The sequence below is a fragment of the Thalassophryne amazonica genome, chromosome 2 (assembly GCF_902500255.1).
Source record: "Thalassophryne amazonica chromosome 2, fThaAma1.1, whole genome shotgun sequence".
NCBI lineage: Eukaryota > Metazoa > Chordata > Actinopteri > Batrachoidiformes > Batrachoididae > Thalassophryne > Thalassophryne amazonica.
Window position 1 is genome coordinate 103,943,125 of NC_047104.1, and position 27,141 is coordinate 103,970,265.

The 27,141-nt window shown below is 40.0% G+C and overlaps 1 protein-coding gene across 1 annotated transcript in view; it reads left to right on the plus strand.

Moving 5' to 3' along the window:
- The window catches only part of trim66 (tripartite motif containing 66), a 59,059-nt gene extending 33,067 nt beyond the window's left edge, over positions 1-25,992 (plus strand). Inside the window, 10 exon segments of the mRNA XM_034191060.1 lie at positions 1,182-1,214; positions 7,782-7,988; positions 14,536-14,677; positions 14,766-14,847; positions 14,944-15,127; positions 15,477-16,405; positions 16,508-16,628; positions 16,770-16,844; positions 24,281-24,433; positions 24,560-25,992. Of these exon segments, the coding sequence (XP_034046951.1) occupies positions 1,182-1,214; positions 7,782-7,988; positions 14,536-14,677; positions 14,766-14,847; positions 14,944-15,127; positions 15,477-16,405; positions 16,508-16,628; positions 16,770-16,844; positions 24,281-24,433; positions 24,560-24,796 (2,163 nt within the window). The 3' untranslated portion in view covers positions 24,797-25,992.
- Positions 25,993-27,141: the final 1,149 nt, after the last annotated feature.

Genomic DNA, 27,141 nt, shown 5'->3' on the forward strand with positions numbered 1-27,141 from the left:
TGCTTGGTCTTGTTGGATTTGTGAGAATCTACTGAATCTACTGGTACCTTGTTTCCCATGTAACAATAAGAAATATACTCAAAACCTGGATTAATGTTTTTAGTCACATAGCACTACTATTATTCTGAACACTACTGTACCATCAACTGTTTTTAGTAGATAGTATATATGGTTAGATTAGTCTGTATAATTTACACAACAGTTATCTTAGTCAAAATAAGTCCTCTCTGGAAAGTATAGCAGATTATATCTGTGAGCTCATATGCAAACATCTGACAGGTCTGACACTTTGGGCATTTAAGTACCACAGTCAGCAGTTAGATATGGATAAATAACTTGACTAAAGTAACCACTTTGATTTGTTTGGTGCTAGTGACACATACTTGTGTACCCTGACTGTGAAACAGCCCATTTCTTCTCCTCAGTGTGGAGGAGGGAATGAGGTGGGAGAAGTGTCTGAAGGGAATATGGTGTTTTGGTCTAAGATGCTGGTGCACACTGGCACTTTAGCGCAACATCTAGTGTCACTCAATCATTTATAGGACTTTTGAGTGACGCATGTTGTGTTTATGGACTTCTGGTTTCATTTTGCATTTACACTGGTGATACTTCAACTAATCCACATGTCCTTAAAATAAAATCAAAGCAGGAAAGGTATTCATTTGTCCACAGCAGCCATCAAACGTAAAAAATGTTGAAAATGAAGGGGGTGTTGAAGTAACTCAGAAATTAGCTGTCATTTCTAAAATTAATATTTATATATAGCGTAAACTAGAGCATTCCTTTTTTAATGCCAAAACAATCTCTTCTCAGAGATGACAGCTGAACTGTTCTCCTGCTTTCATGAAGCAAGGATGATTGGCAAACAAAGAGATTCTCTGTTAATTAAAGCTGAGCTGTCCATTGCCATGGATCCAAAAATACGAGAGTGCATCGTTAGGTTTGAAAATTCTCAAGATGGATGGTTACAAAGTAGTACTTTTACCATTTCAAGTCACAGCATCTTAAACTGACAAAACCCACTTGAGTGCAGTCATTTATGTACTTAACCTTTCTTTAATGAGTCACTGAGGGAATACTGGCAGCTGGCAGCTTTGTTTCAGTTCTGGTTAGCACTCTAAGATGAGTTTCTACACCCTCATGTGTGCGGAGAAGGATTATTGTCTTATTTTCCTCCACAGTCACAATCTCCTCTCCCAGGGGTCATGGATCAGGTAAGTGTTTTAATTGCATAAGACTTTGGAGCACATGCTTGGTGTCAGCCTGGCCTGAATACTGTATGTATGATGTTACAGGAGAAGAAGAAGAAAAAATTGGAGTCAACTGATTTGTTGGCCCTCCTGCGTACATTAGTTGAAGTCATAACTGAGGCATTTCAGGGAGCTCTTTTGGATATGTGCATTAGTTAAATGTCAATGTTAATATGAGACAAGCAGGTCTCCTATTGCCAGAAATGGTCCTGAAATTGGACCCAGACTGACACTCTGATTGCAAAATCAGGTTATCTGGCCCAATTGTCCACAACTGCAGTCTAAAGATTTGTGTCATCGTATACACGGTTATACACCGGATTAGTGCCAGTTACAAGTGACACTGAAAGTGTCGTGACAGGAGCTACTGGGCATGCTCACAACAGTACTGTGTACATTCTATGTGCTAATATTTGTGGCTATAACAAAACCTTTCTGCAAAGCTAAAATTTATCTGTTAACATCTGAAACTGTCTTCTGCTGAAGAGTTAAATTCATGGGATTATGGATGTATTTTTTACTAGCTTGTTCACTACATGACAGTAAATGCTACTGTTGATCATGTTATTATATAATAGTGACGTGGCCTCTGTTAGAGGTTGGTGTTAACACAAATATTTTGAAATACCTCCTTAAAAATATGGAGACAGTTATTATGAGCAAGAAAATGCAGATCATTGACAAAATGATCTAGTCTAACCCCTATACATACCCCTTGAAGTCGAACCCCCCAAATCATGCATTTTTCACTGTAAAATGCTGACTGGCATTGGTAGGACGTGTCTACCTGGAGGTTCGCTATGCCCAAGATAGCTCGCTTTCCCTGCTGAAGTCGAGTGACCTTTTGTGCCTCATGAAGACATAGGGTGGTGCTGTTTTGCATAATTAAACATTGCGGGGTATTACCTCAATGAAAACATGGGGACGGTTATTATGAACAAGAAAATCTAAATCATTGAACAAATGATTTAGTCTAACGACCCCTATACATACCCCCTGAAGTTGAAACCCCCCAAATCATGCATTTACACTCCAAAATGCTGCCTGGCAATGACAAACAGTTTCTGAATTTCAGAAATGGACCATTATGGACATAAATGCTCACGTTATTCAAACGTCACAATATCTACAATGTTCCTGTAATACTTCACTGAACAAAAATATAAAGACAAACACTTTTGTGTTGAACTCAAAGATCAAAAATGTTTTCTATTTACACAAAAGACCTATTTCTCTCAAATTGTTCACAAATCTGTCTAAATCTGTGTTATTGAGTACAACCCCTGGCAAAAATTATGGAATCACCGGCCTCGGAGGATGTTCATTCAGTTGTTTAATTTTGTAGAAAAAAAGCAGATCACAGACATGACACAAAACTAAAGTCATTTCAAATGGCAACTTTCTGGCTTTAAGAAACACTATAAGAAATCAAGAAAAAAAGATTGGTGGCAGTCAGTAACGGTTACTTTTTTAGACCAAGCAGAGGAAAGAAATATGGAATTACTCAATTCTGAGGAAAAAATTATGGAATCACCCTGTAAATTTTCATTCCCAAAACTAACACCTGCATCATATCAGATCTGCTCGTTAGTCTGCATCTAAAAAGGAGTGATCACACCTTGGAGAGCTGTTGCACCAAGTGGACTGACATGAATCATGGCTCCAGCATGAGAGATGTCAATTGAAACAAAGGAGAGGATTATCAAACTCTTAAAAGAGAGTAAATCATCACGCAATGTTGCAAAAGATGTTGGTTGTTCACAGTCAGCTGTGTCTAAACTCTGGACCAAATACAAACAACATGGGAAGGTTGTTAAAGGCAAACATACTGGTAGACCAAGGAAGACATCAAAGCGTTGAGACAGAAAACTTAAAGCAATATGTCTCAAAAATCGAAAAATGTACAACAAAACAAATGAGGAACGAATGGGAGGAAACTGGAGTCAACGTCTGTGACCGAACTGTAAGAAACCGCCTAAAGGAAATGGGATTTGCATACAGAAAAGCTAAACGAAAGGCATCATTAACACCTAAACAGAAAAAAACAAGGTTACAATGGGCTAAGGAAAAGCAATTGTGGACTGTGGATGACTGGATGAAAGTCATATTCAGTGATGAATCTCGAATCTGCATTGGGCAAGGTGATGATGCTGGAACGTTTGTTTGGTGCCTTTCCAATGAGATTTATAAAGATGACTGCCTGAAGAGAACATGTAAATTTCCACAGTCATTGATGATATGGGGCTGCATGTCAGGTAAAGGCACTGGGGAGATGGCTGTCATTACATCATCAATAAATGCACAAGTTTACGTTGATATTTTGGACACTTTTCTTATCCCATCAATTGAAAGGATGTTTGGGGATGATGAAATCATTTTTCAAGATGATAATGCATCTTGCCATAGAGCAAAAACTGTGAAAACATTCCTTGCAAAAAGACACATAGGGTCAATGTCATGGCCTGCAAATAGTCCGGATCTTAATCCAATTGAAAATCTTGGTGGAAGTTGAAGAAAATGGTCCATGACAAGGCTCCAACCTGCAAAGCTGATCTGGCAACAGCAATGTCAATGTCATGGCATAGGGTCAATGTCAATGAGCAGATCTGATTTGATGCAGGTGTTAATTTGGGGGATGAAAATTTACAGGGTGATTCCATAATTTTTTCCTCAGAATTGAGTGATTCCATATTTTTTTCCTCTGCTTGGTCTAAAAAAGTAACCGTTACTGACTGCCACAATCTTTTTTTCTTGATTTCTTATAGTGTTTCTTAAAGCCAGAAAGTTGCCATTTGAAATGACTTTAGTTTGACTTTTAGTCATGTCTGTGATCTGCTTTTTTTCTACAAAATTAAACAACTGAATGAACATCCTCCGAGGCCGGTGATTCCATAATTTTTGCCAGGGGTTGTACATATCCTTTGCCGCGATAATCCATCCCACCTCATGTGTGGCATATCAAGATGCTGATTAGACAGCATGATTATTGCACAGATGTGCCTTAGGCTGGTCACAATAAAAGGCCACTCTAAAATGTACAGTTTTGCTTTATTGGGGAGGTCTTGGGGTGGGGGGCAGAAAACCAGTCAGTATCTGGTATAACCACTATTTGCCTCACAAAGTGCAGCACAACTCCTTTGCATAGAGTTGATTAACAAACAGACACCATCGAATGTGAGCATTTGCCCATTCAAGTCGGTTATGTTGACGAACTGCAGTGAGGTCGAGACCCCGATGAGGACGACAAGCATGCAGATGAGCTTTCCTGAAATGGTTTCTGACAGTTTTGTGCAGACATTCTTTGGTTCTGCAAACAGATTGTTGCAGCAGCTGTCCGGGGGGCTGGTCTCAGATGACCTTGGATGTGAACATGCTGGATGTGGAGGTCCTGGGCTGGTGTGGTTACATGTGGTCTGTGGTTGTGAGGACAGATGGATGTACTGCCAAATTCTCTGAAACACATTTGAAGACAGCTTATGGTAGAGAAATGACCATTCAGCTCACGGGTAACAGCGCTCTTGGACATTCCTGCAGTCCGCATGCCAATTGCACGTGCCTGCAAAACGTGCGACGTGTGTGGCATTGTGCTGTGTGATTAAACTGACATTTTAGAGTGGCCTTTTATTGTGGCCAACCTAAGGCACACCTGCGCAATAATCATGCTGTCTAATCAGCATCTTGATATGCCACACATGTAAGGTGGGATGGATTACCTTGGCAAAGGAGAAGTGCTCACTAACACAGATTTAGACAGATTTGTGAACAATATTTGAGAGAAATACGTTTTTGTGTATATAGGAAATGTTTTAGATCTTTGAGTTCAGCTTTAGAAAAATGAGCGCAAAAACAAAAGTGTTGCATTTATATTTTTGTTCAATGTATAAGTTCAGCTCATGAAAAATTTTCATCAGTGTAAATACAAATAAAAACAAAGAACTGCACAAGTATATGATGCCTTTCATATAACATTTATCAGCCAGTTTTGTTGAGACAGTTTGTTAGCAGTCATTTAATAGTGTTTAGAGTTCTTAGAAGTGGTCAGTAAGGAATAGAAACAGTGTGAAAATGTGTGAAAGATCCAGTGAGGAAGCTACAAAGAGACCCATGACAACCCCGAAGAAGTTCTAACCTTCTGTGTGTTGGGAAAGTGTAGTGACACGGACCCACAACAGGGGCCGTAAATGAACGGACAATGAAAGAGTCGAATATGAACACTTTACTGTTGTGAATGAGCACAACCACAATATAGAGGAATGTAAAATTTTGCAAACAGTCAATCACAAGGGTGACGTGTGGGCAGGCTCGAGGATAGAAGACGTCTGTCCTGAGAAGAACCGGAACCACACGATTTCCTCCGCCACCGAACCCGGAGAATACTGGAGCCGCCAATTCCCGAGTCCCCAGGTGGCCACCGTCTCCGAATGTCGGATCTGGTACTGCTGGCAAGAAGCAGAAACAACAAGATGTGGGTGTGTGCACACCCAGTAACAGCAATGGTGGAGATTCCACCTCCACCTCTCATCCACACTCGTGCAGCTCCTGTCACACAGCACTTATCTGGTGGGGTGTAAAGCGAAGCTGTCGCCGGTCACGCCAATCTCCAGATAGTGCACTCCACAGGAAAAAACAGCTGCAAAAAATGAGTTTACTAGACACAGTTATTTATACGGCTGAGATTGTTACCTTCACAGGTCGATATCTCGGCAACGAGGTGGAGATGACGTCCGGGTTTTATGGAGTAGCATGATGAAGTGTTGATGGGTGACAGCTGTCATGAGATGATGGGTGACAGCTGTCATGAGATGATGAGTGACAGCTGTCACCCCCGGCTGTGTCCGTGGCGGCAGCGCCCTCTCGTGCCTGAAGCCTGCACTCCAGGCAGGGCGCCATCTGGTGGTGGTGGGCCAGCAGTACCTCCTCTTCAGGCGGCCCACACAACACTGTGGCTGTGATTAGAGAAACCCTACATAGTGCAACTTCACAGAGGAGTAGAATAAAGAACAACTTTGTTCAAAAGGTGTGAAAGCTCATCTACAGTTTTCTTGGAGACATGAGATGATCAAGCTTAGATTTTATTGTTTTCTTGAACAAAGTCCCACTATGTGCTCCACTGTAATAGATTTGAAGAATTTAACGGAGACATTATAAAAATAAGTATTAGCAAAGAATTTGGATCTGCATTTGATTGAAATTAATTGATGTATTTCTGAGATATTCCGCAGATCACATACTGGATTGAAAAACTGCATACCAATATATGATTCTTATACTGAGTAGACAGAAATAACAATAGAAACATTACAATATGGACAAACAATAACATTATTAAGTCTAGAAGAGCACTAATTAAAGCACACACCTTTGCTAAAATGCAGATGTTACAGTTTTAATAAACATTTTCTAAAAGCATTAGTATTCTTCATTACTTTATATGTGCAGATCTTCAAAATTAAATGGTATCTGTTCCAGGCCAGGTTCAATCATTTCACCAGGTATACCAAAGCTTATTCCTCATTTTAAAGTACTTATTGTAATAAATGGAATACAACATGGGCCCACTAAGTAGAGAAACACTGATTTAAAAGACAAGAGATGTAGAATGCAGTAGGTATAGGAATAACAATCCTTTCACAAACCCATTTGAAGTGGAAGCATACACTGGGCTCCATCAAGAACACAACCAGAGATTTCAGCAACAGGATGGCAGTCCGTACAGTAACAGTGTCGGTGCAGGTTTCAGCAAACAAGTTAACCAGAATAACACGCTGAGGAATAAAGCACAGTTGTATACTTATCGAATATACAAGGTGAACAAACCAGTAGTCGGCAGGTTATGGTCAGAAAACTAGAAACTAGATGTGTGGTTCAAGTAAAGGAAGCAAAACACAAGAGAGATGGCATGGGAGCAAGAGAGTCTAGCTTGGGAGTGAAGGGCTGTGAACTGCTATACTGTATAGTACATGACTCAATCAAACAAGGTAGTAAACGTGCATGTGAAAGTGGAAGCCCGAGTGTCAGAGAAACAGGAAGTAAATTGCATGAAAAGCACAAGGAGCTGACACTTCAGAATAAGACAATGCAGAAGAGAATTCACTGGGAAAAAAAGGAGTATAAAACAATAAAGAATAAAAGCAACATAGAGGAGAATACACAAGAAACACAATGACCAAGAGAGCAAATTGGAGACAATCAGAAAGTGATCAGAACGTGAACTGTGGTACTTATGAGTATATGAGTTGCAGTACTGGCTTTTTTCAAAGGTCAAATGGACTTCTTATTGGTGAATTGACCTGTGAAAAGGCGTAGAAAGTTCTAGGCTTAGAATAAATGAGTTGTTTTGCTTCCAGTAATATTTTTGATCAAGGCAAGTGCACATCGTTGAAGGCATATGTTGTGTTCCTTCACTGATGCCCCTGGGTGTTTTCACTGCACACGACACTCTGTGTGCGTATGATGTGAACAGGTTGATTTGTAATGTGGCTTGGCACTGTTGAAACTGTTCTCATTGTTGGATGTTTGTGTTTTTGACAGAGATCCTCCTCCCTGGAGTTGTCTGTGACAGTCAGCCAGTGTGGCTCTGATGTACAGAGCAGCAGGCTTAGCCCCAAATCAGCCTGTGCAAGGAGGAAGAAACGCTCTCAGAGCATCCCACCAGAACTGGCAGACCCGTCCACCAGCCGTTGTACTGAAAGGCCCACAGAATGCACTCACAGCCTGGAGGCAGGACCTGCAGATAAGGTAAGCCCAAGGCTATATGGCAAATGTGTGATATTAATGAAGACAGTGTCACTCTGCTGTGTTCCTTCATATGTGAGTGCTGACTTTATAAAATAATTACTGTGTCATTATCAGCCCATTGGACTGTTGAGGCCTGTCATGAACAAAGCACAGCAATTACTCTATTTTCTGGACTATAATTTGCAGTCGCAATATACAGTATAAGTCACACCGTTCTATAAGTACAATTTACTTTTGAAACAAAATGAATTTAATTGGTGCATTATTAATTTCTAATTGAATATAGGCTAAAATAAATATGGGGTTGAGTTACTCTGTATGTTCTGGAATGCTTTCTAGTTATGCTTTGGAATGATTTGATGAGCATTATTATTGAAATAATAAAGATTGAGATTCACTTTCTACATTGCAAGCTGTTCTTAGTTGAGTGTTGGTATAGACCACCCAGTTCCAATGTGACATATTTGGATAGACCATGTGAAAACATGGACTCAGTAACAGATGAGAGCAAGGATAGCTTTCTTCTCTGTCAGTGGTTCTCAGACTGCTCCTTAAGTACCACCTAACCAGGGTTCTAGCTTGGACCATTTTAGTGCCAGTTAAATTATGTGATCGCGGCTCATAGATTTCGTGGCCCCCCAAAGCTATAGGGTTGTATACCACTAAAACATTCTTGGCAGGCCTTATGTTAACTAATTTTGGGTGGTTTTAGACTCAATGAACGCAAGAATAATAAAAAAATCATATTTATTTTGTAATATTTGTAAGATCAAAGTTCTTTTTTTTTGCATGTTTCTGTCACAGTCAAAGTTACTAAATTAAATAACATCGAAAATGTTAAAAACACATTAATATTTAATGAACATAGCATTTACTCTCTTCTTCAAAAATGACACACAGTAGTTTTTAATCCAGTGAAGCAGGCAGTTTTTCTGTCATCCTGACAAGTTTTGTTTTTTGTGGGGGGTTTTTTTCCAACAATTTGAGTGGGATTACATTATTTCTTCTTTTTAAACAGTATAAAACCTAATTGTCAAACCTACTGTTTTAAATGAAAAACTTTCTGAATCAGTTTCACTTTCCTTTCACTGACACTCTCTCTCCCTCTCGCTCTCTCTCTCTGTCTGCTGTTTTCAAACTCTGAGCTTTTTGGAAACACGAACCCTTTCAACTGTAAAATAAACTAAATTTCTGAATGTATCTTCAGATACAGAAAGACCTCTGGAGGACTTTCATTGCAGGGTTAATTTTTTTTTCTTCCGCTCAGATTGGAGCAGAGACGCTGTTTCCAGTTGCTGCCGTTCACAGCTCTGTGGTCACAGAACACGCTGACTCTCTGCTGTTTGTGATTTGATACAAAGAAAATGAGAAATATATTTCTTATTACTTTAATTATTGGTTTAAAATTGCAAAACTATGATGCTATAAGCTTGAAATGCAATTGAACTGATACATTTTCAGCAACATTTCAGTTTATTTTTCACAAATTCTGTGCTGGGCGGCACCAGCAATTTTAACCCGGGAGCTGGGCGGAAATTTGCAGTATCGGGCGGGGCTGCCCGTCACCTAACCACATTTTCCATCTCTCCCTGCTGTGTCACAAGTTGATGACCTCATTCATTTGTCTGTTTGTGCTTGATTGGCTGCATACCTGAATGAGCTAATCAGCTTGTGGCAGAGCGGAAGAGATGGATAATGTACGGGTGATTCTTAGACTACAGGCACTTATGTCCTTTGATCATATTGTATGAAAAACAGAAAAAAGGGGAAATTTCACACTTTTATAGTTATCTTTACAATGAAAGTGTGTTAAGAAATTTGTTCTAGTAGTCTATGATGACTTTTTCACCTTTTTTCAGCATCATTATATGCAAATATTGCCGTTTTGTGCTTGTCCCACACCCAGACTTTTGATCTTCAATGATAAAAATGAATGGTAAAGAAACGTTTTTTCTAATGTTTTAAAATATCTCTGAATAAAATATCAGTAAAATAATCAAAACATAATTGGGGTATTCAATGTCATACAACTGTTGTGATTTTTTTAAACAAAATGTAGTTGTCCCACACTATTGCCGTAATTTCCACCACACTGTAATGTCCCTTTAAACAGTTTGTATGAAAGATTGTTTGGGTAGTTTCTATGGAGATAAACAGTGACATCAGAGCACATGTATATAGCGCCAAATCACAACAAACAGTTGCCCCAAGGCACTTTATATTGTAAGGCAATGGTGTGGTGGAAATTACATTTACAAGGCCAATAGTGCCCGTAGTTAAAGAATCACCCGTACACATTCAGTGGTACTTGAGGACTGAGGTTAAGAAACACTGTTCCAGGTGACCTGAACATTGATTGGTTTCTAAGAAGTGTTCATGACATAAAAACCTCAGTTCTATGGCAGATGCTTGCAATTGCAGACAAGTTCTGACTCAACCCACAAGAATTTCCTGCATTCTGTGGGTTATTAAAGAGTCAACTTGTATTGATCATTTTTTAGGAATATACAGGAGCTGTGCTTGCAAGTAGTATCAGTGGCTGTGGGATGCAGTGACCATAGATTGATTCATCATAGATTGATACATCAGAGATAGCATGTGTGCTAATAATTAGTGATCTCTGATCCATTTTATTCCTTTCACTCTGAGCGTTAGCAGGTGTATTTCCAGAAAACGTTTCGCTTAGCAACTCTCTGCGTTTTTCAGTGTGTGACTTCCTTATTAGCAAAACAGAAACATCCCAAAGACTGATGTACAGAGGGAAACAAACCTGCTCTGTCCAAACACGAAGCTTCTGAGCTGCTGTTTGAAAGTGATGGCTCGGATTTACAGAGAAGAGATGACCCGCTTCACCCCGAAACTCTTAACTTTTTCAGAGTGTTGGATTTTGGAACCTAAAGTGTGGTGACGCTCTGTTTGTGTGGATGCTAGTTACTGAAGCTGTGTACATGGACGTGAGGACATCTGAGACTGTTTTTAACAAACTGCCTGGACATGGAGATGGATTTGTTACATAGGAAAAAGTCAGAATACGTTATTTCCAGGAGTTCATGGGCGTTATTTTACGTGCCACGATCGAGAGAGAGGCAGAGCAGCAGCTGCGGCGATCTCATGCGTGCATGCTTCTTTGATCGTGTGGACTTTACATTTGGAAATTAATCCATAACATGACAGTGAGTCTGGCATGTTCAGGATTTTACCTGTTTTGTGGTTAGAATTCTTTTTTTTAACTTTGAGAGAGTGTAAATTTGGAGCTGGAATGTGTGTTTGCTGCGAAGCTCGCTGTGTGTGTGTGTGTGTGTGTGTGTGTGTGTGTGTGTGTGTGTGTGTGTGTGTGTGTGTGTGTTTGTGTGTGTGTGTGTGTGTGTGTGTGTGTGTGTGTGTGTGTGTTTGTGTGCACACACGCGCGCTGTGCAGCTGACGAGATGCTTGTTTTCCCCCAGCGGCAGATGTATTTTTTTTTTAGATTTTATTGATAACAACACTCATAATTAATCATGCACAAAATTGATCCTACAGCAGAGATGGTTATTGACAGGCTGACTCGTGGCTGCAGGTGCACAACAACCTTCTTGGAGCTGCAGCTTTTACCATGACTGCAGCAAAATGAACAGTTATCACTTAAAAATGAGTCATCATAACACAACATCACACTTATGTAAAATTTCAAATTATGTGCCTCCATTCTTAACGTTATCAGCTACATTCCATTGAAGCACACGCTGTGACGCTTCTAGTTATGATGTCACTTGTCGGAAACAGCCGAGTACTCACGAGTAGTTTGTTTTCGGCCATCTCCGTAGCTTTTTGTTGCGAATGCCGTATACTTTCAATCCGGTCACGGAAGTGCACAAAGTAATCCCGGTAGGTCAATGGATGGTCACTAACAGCCTAAATCTATATTGTTATGATTTTGGTGCGACATGTCCTTTAACAAGAAAGAACTTAATCCTTAAATCTGGAGTCATGATTGTATACCTCAGGTCATGTAGAAGATTGGAGCAGCATGGACATCTTAGGTGGTCCGGTAGGACATTTCACTACACAAAAGCCATATTATTCCAGGTATTTTTCATAAAATGCTCAAAAACAACAGACACAGCCCTCTACCCCTCTACAACCGATAGCGGCTGCATTACAGACGCTATGAGAATCGGCTATCCATACATTGCATACACATACACACACACATATATATATATATATATATATATATATATATATATATATATATATATATATATATATATATGCATGTGTGTATCAATTCTCGGTCATGCTACCTGTCTTTGTCCTTGCTGCCCAGTTTGGCTGGGGGAAATAATCTGTGATGGACTGGCGTCCAGTCAAGGGGGAATCATAGGCTCCATCTGCGTCATGCTATGGAATTCAGGGATAAGCACCTGCACCAATGGACTTCAGGGTTTATAGAACATTTAATGAAGATAATATACTGAAAAAAATCATGAAAACATACAGACTTGCTGTAAAAATAATTGAAACTAATGTATTTTTTTTACATTGTCTTAAAGACAAAAGAAATAAATGTAATTGAAACATTTTCATTTGTATTTGACCCTACTGTGCAGCCAACCCTGCATTTCCCTCTACTGTACCTCTCCCATACCATATATCCCTACCCACTATTCGAATAATGATCCATAATAATAATGTGCTTCTAAGTACCTTGCATGTGCCAGATATCAGCCTCTAGTGAGTCACGACCGACCTGTCATTTGAGCCCCATCCAGCTGCGAATGGCTTGTGTCTCGCGACGTTGGTGCACGTTTAGGCATGAGTTTGGTCCAAACCTCCAGCCCTCCCACACTTAGTCCCTTTTAAAGTGTGGGTTTTCAATTCACAACATCCATTCAAGATGTTGTCACATGTTTTTAAACACAGTCCAAAAAAGACACTCCTGCACAGTCCCACCGGTGTACACATCCCTGCGTCAGGCTGTAGTTCACCTGTGTTCCAGAGTCATTAAATGCAACGGTTCTGCGTGTTCACCCAGGTCTCTGACAAATAAAAAAACAACAAAAACCAAAAATGGACACTACAATGAGGTGGCCGCTTTAATTATATACACCCGCAACTGTGTGGATCACTCCCCCCCAAAAGAACACAGCACAAAACACATCCATTACCAGACCAGCTAGAACAGAACCACGGGTTCCTGGACAGTTGCCTCTGCGTTTCTTCTTGCTCGATTTATTTCTTCCACGGCTTACAGTCATTTTGACACCGGTGTTCCAACTTTTAAGTTTGTGTTCGTCCGTTATTGTCTGCAAAATCTCTCTTTTGTGCGCTCGCGTTCTGCATAAATGCTTGTCTTGAGTGCGAGTGATTGCGCCAGTGTGCATCACAGCGCAGCTCATCTGATCGACTATAACAAGATGTTAAATCTATCATAAACATACTTTTACAGCTGCTTATAAAGACAGAATGAACATGCAACTGTTTTACCAAGCTATTACAATATAAACATGACAAATAATTACCTTTTAGGCTGTTTCAAATATGTTTTCCACCTCATGGAGAGCATGACAGAGAGGGAAAAAAAGGGTCCAGATGAAAGAGTTCTCTGGGATTCCAGAAATGATTTAGGTGTTTTCATCTAAACTCTGACAGAAAATTATTAATCTGCCACAAAATAATTATTTTATATACAGTGTCCAGTGAATAAAGCAGGTGGGATTGTCACAATGAAGTGCGTGAGAGGGCGGAGCCAAAATAGTCTGTCCTGGCCTCGTACCTGCCAGGTGCTTGAATAATGGGCTTTTAACAGCCTTGTCCTCACCACAACCATGCCTCTAAAATCCTCGTAGTACAGGGGTGGCCAAGTTCTGTCCTCGAGAACCACCTTCCCGACACTCTTAGTTGTCTCCCTGCTCCAACACACCTGAATCCAATGAAAGGCTTATTAAAAGTCTGCTAACAAGTCTTTCATTGGATTCAGGTGTGTTGGAGCAGAGAGACAACTAAGAGTGTCAGGAAGGTGGCTCTCGAGGACTGAACTTGGCCACCCCTGTCGTAGTACCTTGTACAGAAACTGCCCCATGCTGTTGTTGCTAAATTTTGAACTTCTTGAAATTAGCGCAATGCTCAGAAATGAGCCTCGTTAGCTGAATATTCTGCCTCTAAGAGCCACTATTCTCCCACGATTGTTGAATAACTGGACTCGTACCAAAAAAAAAAAAAAACATGCTACTTGACTCATTATTCATCCTTCATTATTTGGTGGGACCAGGGTTTAAGCAGGTTTGATCTGTGTGTGTATTTTGTGCCATCCAAGCAAAGCATTTGTTTTGTTTTGTATTTTTTCTTTTTTTTTACTTGCTGCAGGTTCTGTTTTTACACAGTCAGGGGAGGCACACAGACTTTAAAAGAAAAACAATGCTTAGTTATTGCAACAGACATGTCAAGTAATAACCTTATATGCAAAACACAACATTTGAATAACAATATTTGAAAGAAGCATTGTGTTCAAGTCACAATATAATTTTGCACTTTGAAAGTTTTATATTATGCATATTCTTTTTTGCAGTGTGACGTCGCTGTGGGTCCTCGGTGGAGGGGGTCTTCAGATGGTGTCCTTTGTATTACCAAGAAACCTTTGTCTGACACTGACCCTATTACAGCTCACAAAATCAAACAGTCTTCTGCTTTGTCATATAAGATGGAGCCAGGTGCTGATAAATTATTTCACTACATTCAGTTTTATAATCTAATTTGATGGTTTGTGAATATGTGCTGCTCATCTTCCTCTCTTATTAGATCATTGTCCTACTTATGCAAATGAGGACACTGAGTGTGAAGCCAAGGAAAAATGCAAGATGTCAGAAAACACCCACAACAGGTGTGTATTATCTATCTGTCATCATCTCTCTATGCACGAGAAATGATAAGAAAGTATCATGTTCTTTTCTGGTTCTCTCCTTTTTCTGTAAAGCAGTCAAGAGGCTCAGATGAGTTTAGCAAAATCCAGGGTTCCTGTGGTGTGTTTAGAGCGCCTCAAGATCCTTGTGTCTCAGCTCCCCCCGCATGGACAACGACAGAGCGACCCTTTACCTACCAGTGGGACTGAGAACAGTGAAACGGCCACACAGCAGAAAATGTGGCATGATACGACAAATCAAGTATGCTTAAAAATTTTATCATATCAAAAACACCAGTGACATGAGAAAATAATATCAGGGTGTACTCCGCCTCACATTCCATGACTGCTGGGATAGGCTCCCCCCGGTGACCCTTAATTGAAGTAAATAGGTATAGAAAATGGATGGATGTAGGTAATTGTGCCATTTATTTTATGAGTATCCGTTTTTATTGCAGTGGGCTGTTCAGAATCTCCACTGTGTCACTTGTTTGATTTTTATGATGATGATGATTAGTTTTTACTTTAATATATCTTAGAAACCCTTACAGGCTGGAGAACTATGAAGCATTTTTAAAAATCACATGGTGTTTTGTGTTTTGTGTATGTAGGATACAGCTGGATCCTCTGAGACTATAAGGATCGCCCACTCCCTCACGGCACCTCAGTATGTGGAACGACAAAGCTGCGATCCGTCTTTCACTGCACACTCAGCCAATACTGACTTTGACTGCAGAAGACTCTGTTCTGCTGCAGAGGTCACAGTGCCATCCACCAACTCTACATATGTGCCACCAAGTACCTCTCCACTTGATCTGGACTCGGACTCAGATCACAGGACGATCTCAAACGTAGCAGCTATTTCTCAGGGTGATCCAGATTTTGGACAGCGTCTAGACTCATATCCTTCAATAGAATCTGATCCACATGCAGACTCTTCATCTGAGGCAGAACCTGAGTGTCTGACACAGGATAAATCAGCAGATATTACAAAGACGGGCCTGTGTGGCGAACCCGCTGTTGTGGATTCAGAGTCTAGTTGTGATTATGAAGCAGACTCAAAATTAGATGCAGGAGCAGACCTGCTGTTCACCCAGCAGCTGGGTGGAGAAGCAGAATCGGCAGATGTTGAGACGGAGTCTGACCTCCAGCCTGAGTACGATGAAATTTTTCAAACAGAGCTCGATTCTGACATTGTGTCCGATCCGCCCCCAGACTCTCCGGGCTCAGTAGAGTTGGAGCCAGATAGAGAATCAGAATCTGAAGTGATAACTGATGACCCACAACCACTTTGCTCTGACCAGGAAGAGGAGACTCACACTGGACATGGTCACAGGCCGATCCTGATTGCAAATCTTGTCCTTCCTCAGAAGGGGTGTGAAGAGATGGAAGAAGTCCAGCTGGACCAGGATGAGGCAGATATGGACAGTGAGGACTTCTGTGCTGTGTGTCTGATTGGAGGGGACCTGCTCTGTTGTGACCGCTGTCCCAAAGTCTTTCATCTGTCTTGCCATGTTCCTTCTCTGTTAAGCTTCCCTTCGTAAGCTTCTTATATTTTAACACCAATCTGAAATGTATGCATCATCATCATCTTCTTCTTAACCTGTTTTGTTTTGTTTTGGGTTTTTTTTGTCCTCTTCAGGGGTGACTGGATCTGCAGTTTGTGCAGGGATGTTATGCAGCCAGAGGTTGAGTATGACTGTGAGAATAAGACATCTGTGGGTCAGGCTTCAGCATGTGGACTGTCTGCGTGTGACCAGAGAGTGAGTTATTTCACATACTGTCTGAACTGGAAGAATGTAAAGCCACATTATCAATGAGTGCTCCTGATTGTGTAAATGTATTTATTTTTGTCATGTTTGCTGTATCTGTAACTGTGGCCTTTTCCCTCCAATGCTTCATAGAAATGTGAGAAATTGACTCTTCTGATCCTCAGTAACATGCTGAGCGCTCCCTTCCACGAACCTGTCAGTCCACTTGTGAGTGAGCACCTGTTTCTATAGTTAACCTACTGAGAAAGTGTGAAAATGAAAGCTATAGGGCCACTAAGCTTTTTAAGATTTAAGGCATAAAAAGAATTTTCTTTGGCACCACTATAATTTTATTTATTAGCCTTTAAATAGGGGATTCATAAAAAAATTTATCAAAAGTTCTCCTGAAGGGTAAATTTACAAAAGAACGGACAATCTTGAACTACGTAGGGCAGTGACGGTAGAGAACCATACAGTCTACGACAGTGACGTCATAGATCATGTGGGGGCTTCCCCAGACTTGTGGAGGGATGTTGGGTAGCACACGGTGGCAACTAATCAGAGTAGAGAGGCTCCGGTGATGTCTGCTGGCTGGACTCTCTTTGGCTCCTAATCCAACATGGCATAAAATGCTCCAAAACAGCTGCATTTCTGTGTAAATCTAAGACGTTTTTCATATATTATGTAAAAGTTAGCAAGAAATAAACCCTTCTAAATCTAAATACATTGTTTTTGTAACCTGACGTCTCATGGACATCACTGCGCACACTACGTGTGTGAGCATCGCCAGAGGTCAAAGGTAACTTCTGGGCTTTTCAAAAGCTTATGCATGCACACAGGCATGTCCTCCTCCAGATGGCATTAACACAAAAAGAGCAATAATGCAGGCGATTATGGCATGTGGTGTGTTATGTGTCGGACGCAGCGCGGAGAACCGACCAGCGTTTGAAGGACCCAGTATGAAATAAGCAGAGCACGGTACAAAGGCTAACTGAATTTAATACATAACAGTGATAATAACAAAAGATAATATAACAAAAAGGTGCGGTCTGGCGTGGTGCGCTCCCAGCAGCGCTAACGGTCCGGAGCCAGAAGCTGTTTCGGACCCAAGGACCCAGCCGACACCCCCCAGGTGGCCGCAACAACCGAGTCTGTGAAAGAAGGAACCATTATGTGAGTCCACACTCTACACACAGAACACTTAAAGGTGTACAAACAGCAAACACTTCCTGGCTTGATTACTGATCAGCTTCCCAACCTGCAGGCATGGAACATCCCGTTCACAAAACTCCACCGCAGTGGAAGCTGATACATGACTAACATACAGCTCAATACAATAAGGTGTGAGGGACACCACATTTACTGACTGTATAACTGTAGTCACAAATCCAACGTACCTCAGGAAGTGTGCTGACGAGCGTGAGACCTCACCCCCTCCTCTTTCACAGACCGTGCATCAAACCTGGACATTCTCAGCGTCCGCTGCTGATGAGATGGCTCCCAAGACGACGATCTCACCCGTCTGGTCACAAGGTCGAGTCTCTGGCAAATACACACTGTGCACTCCAGTCTTAAATGCCAACATGCTCCAATCCATCCAGATGCACCTCAGCTGTGAGTCCTGACGAGTCGCAGGTGATCAGGGTGAGGTCCTGACAGCCTCAGCAACACAGCCACTCAGTCCCAAATGCACGCCACCTGGGAGGAAACCAAAAGGCAAACAAACCGGCAGCCAGGCCCCCCCCAGCCATATAACATGGTGGCAATGATACACTGCTTTTTTTTTTGCCAGCTCTTTGGTCGTAATCAACTTAAAAGAAAATAGTTTAGCTATCTGTGACAGAAAAAGGTGATGAGAGTGATTTTTTTTTATTTGTTTTTTTTCTTACAAACAGGTACATACATTTCAATTTTTAAAAATGATACGAGGGGCTGAAAATATCAGTTATTTTTAAAATAATAAAAAAAGAGAACATTTGTTACAGAATTCCCCCCAGATAAATATGTTCTCTTCATTAAAATGAGCTGTAATATTACAAGAGTTTTCAAAATTAATCCACCATGATCATGCTTGGATTTCAGGAGAAACTAAATTCAGTAGAAAGTAAATTTTGTCTCTTTTTGGCCCTATATCTTTAATTTTATGTTGATGTTCCGTTATTAGCTGACACACCATTTCCCACAGTTTGATGAAACACATGGTTCAGAAATACCACTCCCTCAAAATTTACAAAACAAAAAACCCTTATGTTTTTGTTTCAAGATCTGCAATTTGTGTTGTCACAAATTCCGCATACAAAAATCAAGTGATTAATCCTCATAGTAGGTCTGTCTGTCACAACTCTAATCATGACTCTCTGATTCATGTCAACAACATATCTCTGTCATCCAGTCAGTTCAGGCTGTGTGAGCAACCTCTGAAAGACGGCCAGGCTCTCACAGTGAGGCACTTTGATCACATGAGGAGCACCTTCTCATGGAACACAACTTGGCGATTACTAAAATACTTTTTAGGTTTTAGGCACAATAAAATTTTTGATAGAAATGTAGCATGGTTGTGTTGGCTTTTTTTTTCCATTAGTGGGTCAGCACAAAATCCAAACATCTTCACTCATCTTCAACCACTTACTCCAGTTAAGGTTCACGTGAGGGCTGGAGCCTATAACAGCAGTCATAGGGGATGAGGCAGGGTACACCCCAGACAGGACGCCAGTCCGTAGCAGGGCCACATATAGACAAACAAACACACGCACACCTACAGACAATTTTTAAAGTTTCCAATCCACCTAACCTACATGTCTTTGGATGTGGGAGGAAGCTGGAACTCCCGGAGGGAACCCACGCAAACACGGGGAGAACATGCAAGCTCCACACAGAAAGGCCACAGGTGGGAATCGATCTCATGACCTTCCTGCTGTGAGGCAACAGTGCTAGCCACTAAGCCACCATGCTGCCCTCAAAGAAACTAATTCATTATAAAGTTGCAAGCCTCATTTTCAAACAAACAAGAAAAACCAAGAAGGGGCACTCAGAGACTTGCTGCAGCTTGTCACCACGGTGACATATGTTTTTATTTATGTCCACATAAGTACAGCAATCAGACACACACGCGTCACAGTTGACAGTTGTTAGTCCATGTCTGTCCAAAACACAGTAGGTGTTGTCCAGCTGGGATATCCAGATCCACAGGTCCCCACAGCTGCTTCTGTTGGAAGCCACACCTCCTGTCAGTGGAGTGTACACTCCCATGTGTCAGTGTGTGTGTTTCCAAAGCCACACGTGAGGAACTTAGAAAAATTTCACTGCGAGTACGGCAGTGATTGTCTGCAGTCTGTTGTCGTGCCAAGAGTGCGAATGGCCACACATTTTCTAAGTGCCAAAAGAGCAGTGTTAGATGTTTGTGTGTGTCAATTGGAATTTGGCCAACACCTGCCGCAAGAGGGTTCGATGGGCTCGCACAGTGCACACTCTGTCTTTCAGCCACTGGTGTGCACACATAGTTGTAGCAACAGGTGTACGAGGTGTTGGAAGCAGCTATGAAATTACACAGTTTGCATACGATTCCTGCTTCATGCACACTGAATGTGCAATTCGACCAAATTCACACTATGTGTGAAGGGGCCCTAAGCATTGTGCCAAAAATTTGACCTTTGCCTGTGGAACAGTGACTTTTGACTGATTTATTTTATTTATTAATTTTTCTTTTTTTAACTCAAAATCAAATCCCTTTGTCCTTGGCTGACCCTCAAACATTGTGTAAGCTAGGCCCAAATTGGATCAACACTCTTTAATGATTTATGTTGTTTGCACACTAATACCTATTACCTAATAACTATTACCACGTAATATAACAGTATGTGGGTGTATAAAAAAAAAAAGAGTACTGAAAGATGTCGTCTTCTAGTACATGTATTTTATTTATTGACTTTGAAGGGTTTAAAAATTCATTGTGATATACTGTTGTTAAAGGACAGGGCATTGGCTGAGTCTCACTTTGTGAAGTCCAGCTAGAATTTTTACTTATTGTTGTTACCTCAGAGGCAATCAGTTTTGTCTTTCCTGGTAGATGTGGTTGCCATAACTGAAACTGTTGTCAGAGTGCACCAGTTATATCAGCACACCTTGTGCATGTGCACAGTTCTTCCTGAATCTTACAGTTCACAAGTCAGAAACGTGACACCACCATGTAACAGTGCATGACAACACAAACACAGTTGCTGATGATCAGTTGATAATAAAATTATTGTGAAAATCTTAATTAAATAAAACCAGATATTCTTATAAATTGCAGGAGATCACATAAAATGATGTGTGTAGTTTTAATACCTGAAAGGATTTGTGCATAAATAAAGATGAGAAGTGCTCCCATTTTAACTTACTTGTATGTATTCAAAAATAATAATCAGGTTTTCATTGACAGTACTGTAAACTACAGTCAGGATTGGTACTGACTCACTCCTCTGCATACTGAAGGTTATCCTGATTGAATTACACATTCTGTAATATCTAATTCATAAACAGAGTTTCCCAAAAGCTGGATCCACTTTTTTCTGTTCTCAGATGGTATCACCATCTCTGGTGGTTATAATGAAGTACATAATAAACTGAAAATGTGTCCCACACACTTACCGGTGAAATAGAGGGTCCTTTATATATCTGAGTCCTAAATGTTATTACTGTTTTTTTTTTTAATTAGGGCATCCGTCACTGCAGCAGATAACAATGACTCTCAACAGCCAACTCCTCTTCGAAGTCATTAATTTTTCATTATATGCAGACCAACACAGCAGCATCGAGAAAATTTTCACTTATGCTTCTGCTTATGTAAACACAATTTAATTACTTTTTTATTGGAATTAGGAGGCTTGACAGCAGGGCAAATGTATCCCTTATTGAGGTTGTTGTGGGAAAAAAATTCCATTTGTACTTCCTATAAAATGCTGCTGAGACAAATCTGAGCCATCAGCGTGATCTGAGTGGCTGATATAGATTCTGTTGATAGATTTCATTTTGTATTCTATTTTAACTTCCATGCCTACAAAACTAATACAAATCCAATATTTTTACTACAAAAGAAAGCTATAAGAATTATTAGTAATAAACCATATCATGAGCCAACAAATCCATCAATCATTTTAACATTTTGGGACTTGATTGATTCTGTCATAATACAAACTATGTTTCAAGTAAAAAACAAACTTTTACCACAACATGCCCAGGACCTGTTTAAAACATTATTACTTGAGAAATGAAAGATTTGAACTACTGTAAAAAGTCATTGTGTTTCTGTTAAAGGTGTTAATATTTGGAATAAGTGCCCTGATAACATTAAAATGTAGGTGACACCAAAAATGTGCACAAGTAGTAACTACAAATGATGAAATGTTGATATTTGAAAAATCCTGAACAATAAAAGTCTATGATAAATGCGCATGTGAAGGATAAACAACAGCTGTCTGAAGCCTGCACTCTATTTCAGCCCTCAGCCATGGCCATATTGTGGATACCTAATCATGAGAACGGCAACTGCTGATTCAAGCCCAAATCAATTGTAAACACAGTGGAGGTGGAGCTGTTTTCGGACGATTTTTTTTCTACTGTGGAGCGCTTTTTTAAAAAAAAGTCCAGAATGAAGGTTTTTCTGTGGAAACTGTGGAGGACACAGCCTTATGGTTTTGAGTCTTATTTAGACCACGATGAGGGAGACTAAACCTTGGAGGAGAGCCTTCAGTCTGAAAACACGATATTGGCAGAATTGGCAGAATTCAGAACACAGAATGGTGATTATAAAAAATAAATAAATAATGCAGGCGATTATGGCATGTGGTGGCAATGATACACTGCTTTTTTTTGCCAGCTCTTTGGTCGTAATCAACTTAAAAGAAAATAGTTTAGCTATCTGTGACAGAAAAAGGTGATGAGAGTGATTTTTTTTTTTTTCTTCTTACAAACAGGTACATACATTTCAATTTTTAAAAATGATACGAGGGGCTGAAAATATCAGTTATTTTTAAAATAATAAAAAAAATATTGTTGCCTTCTTGAATACAGTTAATGTACTGTATGTTAGTAGCGTAAGATGTTATTATTAAATATTACAACTATTCACACAAGGAGTAAATAATATAGTCTTACCTGTCCGTTTCAGTGAGATCATCTGAAAACACTTAATGAGTATAAACCTAATGAGCAAAACATCCAAAAACTTTTCAGCATGAAGAACTAAGGCACAAAGAATCAGTCGGGTATTGGTCAGGTGATCTGCTTTCAGCTGACCCTCAGGCACTGATGTTGTTTTTAGATATACTTCAACTTTTGTTTTCCATTACATTAAAATTCTCGGCCACAGATTGACCCTTAATCTAGGAGTTCATTAGATGCTATTTTTCGTGTTTCTTGGTTTATTAAAACAAACTGAGAAGCTGGAATTGGGTGGCATGGTGTCCAAGTGGTTCATACACTTACTTACAAAACAGAAGGTTCATAGTTCAAGACCACCCACGCCCATGTTTTACTGAAATTGGAAAGTTGGTGTATAAATCCCCGAATTTCTGTGTCAAAAACAACACTAAACCCAAATATGCTCAACTCTCAACCAGAGCAAAGATCAGCATGCTCTTTGTTGAATCTGCCTTGTCTTGTTTGAGCATTGTGGTTGTTGTACTTAGAAATATTAAGTTCTGTTATCTGGCATACTGTGAGTTGAAATATTTATTAATTTGATTAGTGCTTTTAATTTAATTGTACACCAGACATATAGGTATCACTAACACTAAATATTTTATGCAAGAAACATAAAATTGAGGTAATCAGTTACATCAATTTTTGGAGTTCTGCCAATTTATTTAGGTTTACAGTGTAGTTGGAGTATGATGTCTGATAAGAATTCAAAATGAGTGTCACTGAAAATGTAAACGTCAGATCTTAGATCATTGGTGTCCAAAGACATTCCAGTAAGGGCCAACAGGGTGCAGGGTTTTTTTCAGCCACTGACTTCAGCAGGTGATTTCACTGATTAACATCACTTTGAGCAGATGAGATGAACTCATCTCATCTGCTCAAATTGGGTCCTGCATGGCAACTACCTAGGCTGACAGCAAGTCCAGTCCCACCTCTTGAAACTAACCATCTATCTGCCACAGCTGGGTGAAACATAAATGTACACTTGGGTCATGCCCAGAGAAATGCGCCACATGGCCAAAATATTGTAGCTGATATTCCCTCACAATGCAAGTCATACTCCTCATCTGAAGTTTCAACGGTACCCAAAGATCCACCGAAGAGACCTCCTACCAAAGATATCCAGTCTTTGCCTTAGGTCACTGGTTAGCAACCAAGTCTCAGACAGGAAGCACCATGACCCTAAAAATTCATCGTCTTGCAGAGTTATCTGCGTCACTAAACACCTCTGTCTAGTGACCTCATGATTCCATAAGCTCTTCCCAGGCATCTCCTAATCTCAAAGGCTGACAACCCAGAGACATGACTGTCACTGCCAACATAACTGAATGTCTCTACAAATTCAACACTTTCACCACATACAGATAACTTTTGATGGCAGAGTCCAAGAAGTCAATGAAAGCCTAGATCTTAGTTTTGTAAACCCAGATATTCTGATTCTGGAAATATAAATCTGTGATTTAAAAAAAAAAATTATCCCACAGGCTCGCCATTACTACCAGATCATCAAGAAGCCCATGGACCTGTCAGTGATCAGGGCCAAACTCAACAAGAGGTGCAGCCAGCACTATCACTCTCCTGAGCAGTTTGTCGCTGATGTCTATCTGATGTTTCATAACTGTGCAAAGTTCAATTATGTAAGTTATAAATTGATCATTCTCTAATACGATTGCATAATCACAGATATAATTATACAATCCAGGTTAAATTATAAGTGCACTCAGTAGCTTGTGTGTGTGTGTAATTTGTTTTTCTGTCCACAGCCTGACTCTGAGGTGGCACAAGCAGGTCGCAGCCTAGGTGATTTTTTTACTTCCAAGCTGAAATGCGTGTTCCCAGACAGGGTTTTTCCCACAACAGAACCAGACTCTGACAGTGACGAATATGACGAGGCCTACAGGACTGCTGATGGGGGTTTTCCTTGGCCTGAGAGGAGAGAGCAGTGCCACAGGAAGAGAAAGAGGAGAAACTCACTCAAGTCAAGGCGACATCACTTTTAATCAGAGGTGATCTGTATGCAGACCGCAAATAAGCTCTGTTTGTGTCTACGTGCACTGCATAGTGGTCTGCAGGGCCCCGAGTGTCTGAATTCTGACAATTAGCACCATGTTGTGATTTGTAATTATTAACAGTAAATAATATGTTAATAATCATAATACACAGTGCTGCTATTTGAAGGCAGTTAGTAAAATAATGCTTCTAAATGAAGTATTGCAAAGAAACTGCAAACTGATGAGACCAAATTAGATTCCTGCTGATTTCCACAAATCACAAGTGACATGGCACATGCAGTACATTTGCAAAAAAACAACAAATCAGGTCACAAACAAAATCTAGATTGTTGAGTTGCTTCTGTAGCTGAAGATGTGCTTGTTACAGTCTGCTGTAGCAGGGACGTGATGTTCTTATCACGCCATACATCATGTTTGGATGACATGCCACCATCCACTGAAAGTGCTTTATGTACTTCTTATAAATGTTGTATTCCTGGTTTTTATATCCTTGCCTGTGTTGAATTATTTTGCTCTGCATCTTTATCAAGTGACTTTTTAAGGTAAAATAAAACCTTGTTATATACAGCACTTTTAAATTTGATATCAGTAAAGACTTGGTAAATGTTTAATATATTTCTATATATGTGGCTATATAGAATTTTATTTTACTATATTTGTTTTTTTTCCATTTTAGTAAATAAATCGTTGCAGGTAAGTTTAATATAACTGAACTGACAGAGACAGAGTGTAACTGGAACCACTTTAGAACTTGATACCACACCTGAGTTTTGTTTTTGATCGAACAGATTAACACACATTTATCTGTGAGCTATATTTACATTATGTATATTTCCAAAAATGTCCTTGCTCTTGCTTTAGAAATGGTAAAAATGTTATTTTATACTACCAACAGCTGTTAAGTTAAATATACATTTATGTTGTTTTCTACAGTTGAGATAGCTATAACTAGACTTTTAGAGTAACTTGCACACATTATTGCCTGTAGAGTTCTTTATCTGTGTCAAGAGTAGCAACGGCATGTAATATTACTCCTTTGGCAATCAATAGATGTAATCATGTTTGTTGTTCTATGAGGAAAATGTTTTATGACTGTCTGTATTTACTATAAAAATCCCAGCCTGATCCAGTTTTTAAACTGTAAGAGGCAATCATTTTATTGTCAATAAAAATGAAGTGAATCTATTATTTTTCAATTTCCTACTTTTGGAGAAATGACAGCAACAACGTTTGATTATTATTTAAAAGTATTAAGAGTAACGATTATTTAAGAGTAACATGTATAGGAGTAACATCACATACAAAGTCTGGATTTTTTTCATACACTTTATTTTATGCTATTTATTTCACATTTCACAGTAGAAGGCACTAAAATGAAGCATACAAAATGTGCTTTAATTATAAATCAAAATCAAATCAATTTTATTTATATAGTGCCAAATCACAACAAACAGTTGCCCCAAGGCGCTTTATATTGTAAGGCAAAGCCATACAATAATTACAGAAAAACCCCAACGGTCAAAACGACCCCCTGTGAGCAAGCACTTGGCCACAGTGGGAAGGAAAAACTCCCTTTTAACAGGAAGAAACCTCCAGCAGAACCAGGCTCAGGGAGGGGCAGTCTTCTGCTGGGACTGGTTGGGGCTGAGGGAGAGAACCAGGAAAAAGACATGCTGTGGAGGGGAGCAGAGATCAATCACTAATGATTAAATGCAGAGTGGTGCATACAGAGCAAAAAGAGAAAGAAACACTCAGTGCATCATGGGAACCCCCAGCAGTCTAAGTCTATAGCAGCATAACTAAGGGATGGTTCAGGGTCACCTGATCCAGCCCTAACTATAAGCTTTAGCAAAAAGGAAAGTTGTAAGCCTAATCTTAAAAGTAGAGAGGGTGTCTGTCTCCCTGATCCGAATTGGGAGCTGGTTCCAGAGGAGAGGAGCCTGAAAGCCATTCTACTCTTAAAAACCCTAGGAACTACAAGTAAGCCTGCAGTCTGAGAGCGAAGCGCTCTATTGGGGTGATATGGTACTATGAGGTCCCTAAGATAAGATGGGACCTGATTATTCAAAACCTTATAAGTAAGAAGAAGAATTTTAAATTCTATTCTAGAATTAACAGGAAGCCAATGAAGAGAGGCTAATATGGGTGAAATATGCTCTCTCCTTCTAGTCCCCGTCAGTACTCTAGCTGCAGCATTTTGAATTAACTGAAGGCTTTTCAAGGAACTTTTAGGACAACCTGATAATAATGAATTACAATAGTCCAGCCTAGAGGAAATAAATGCATGAATTAGTTTTTCAGCATCACTCTGAGACAAGACCTTTCTAATTTTA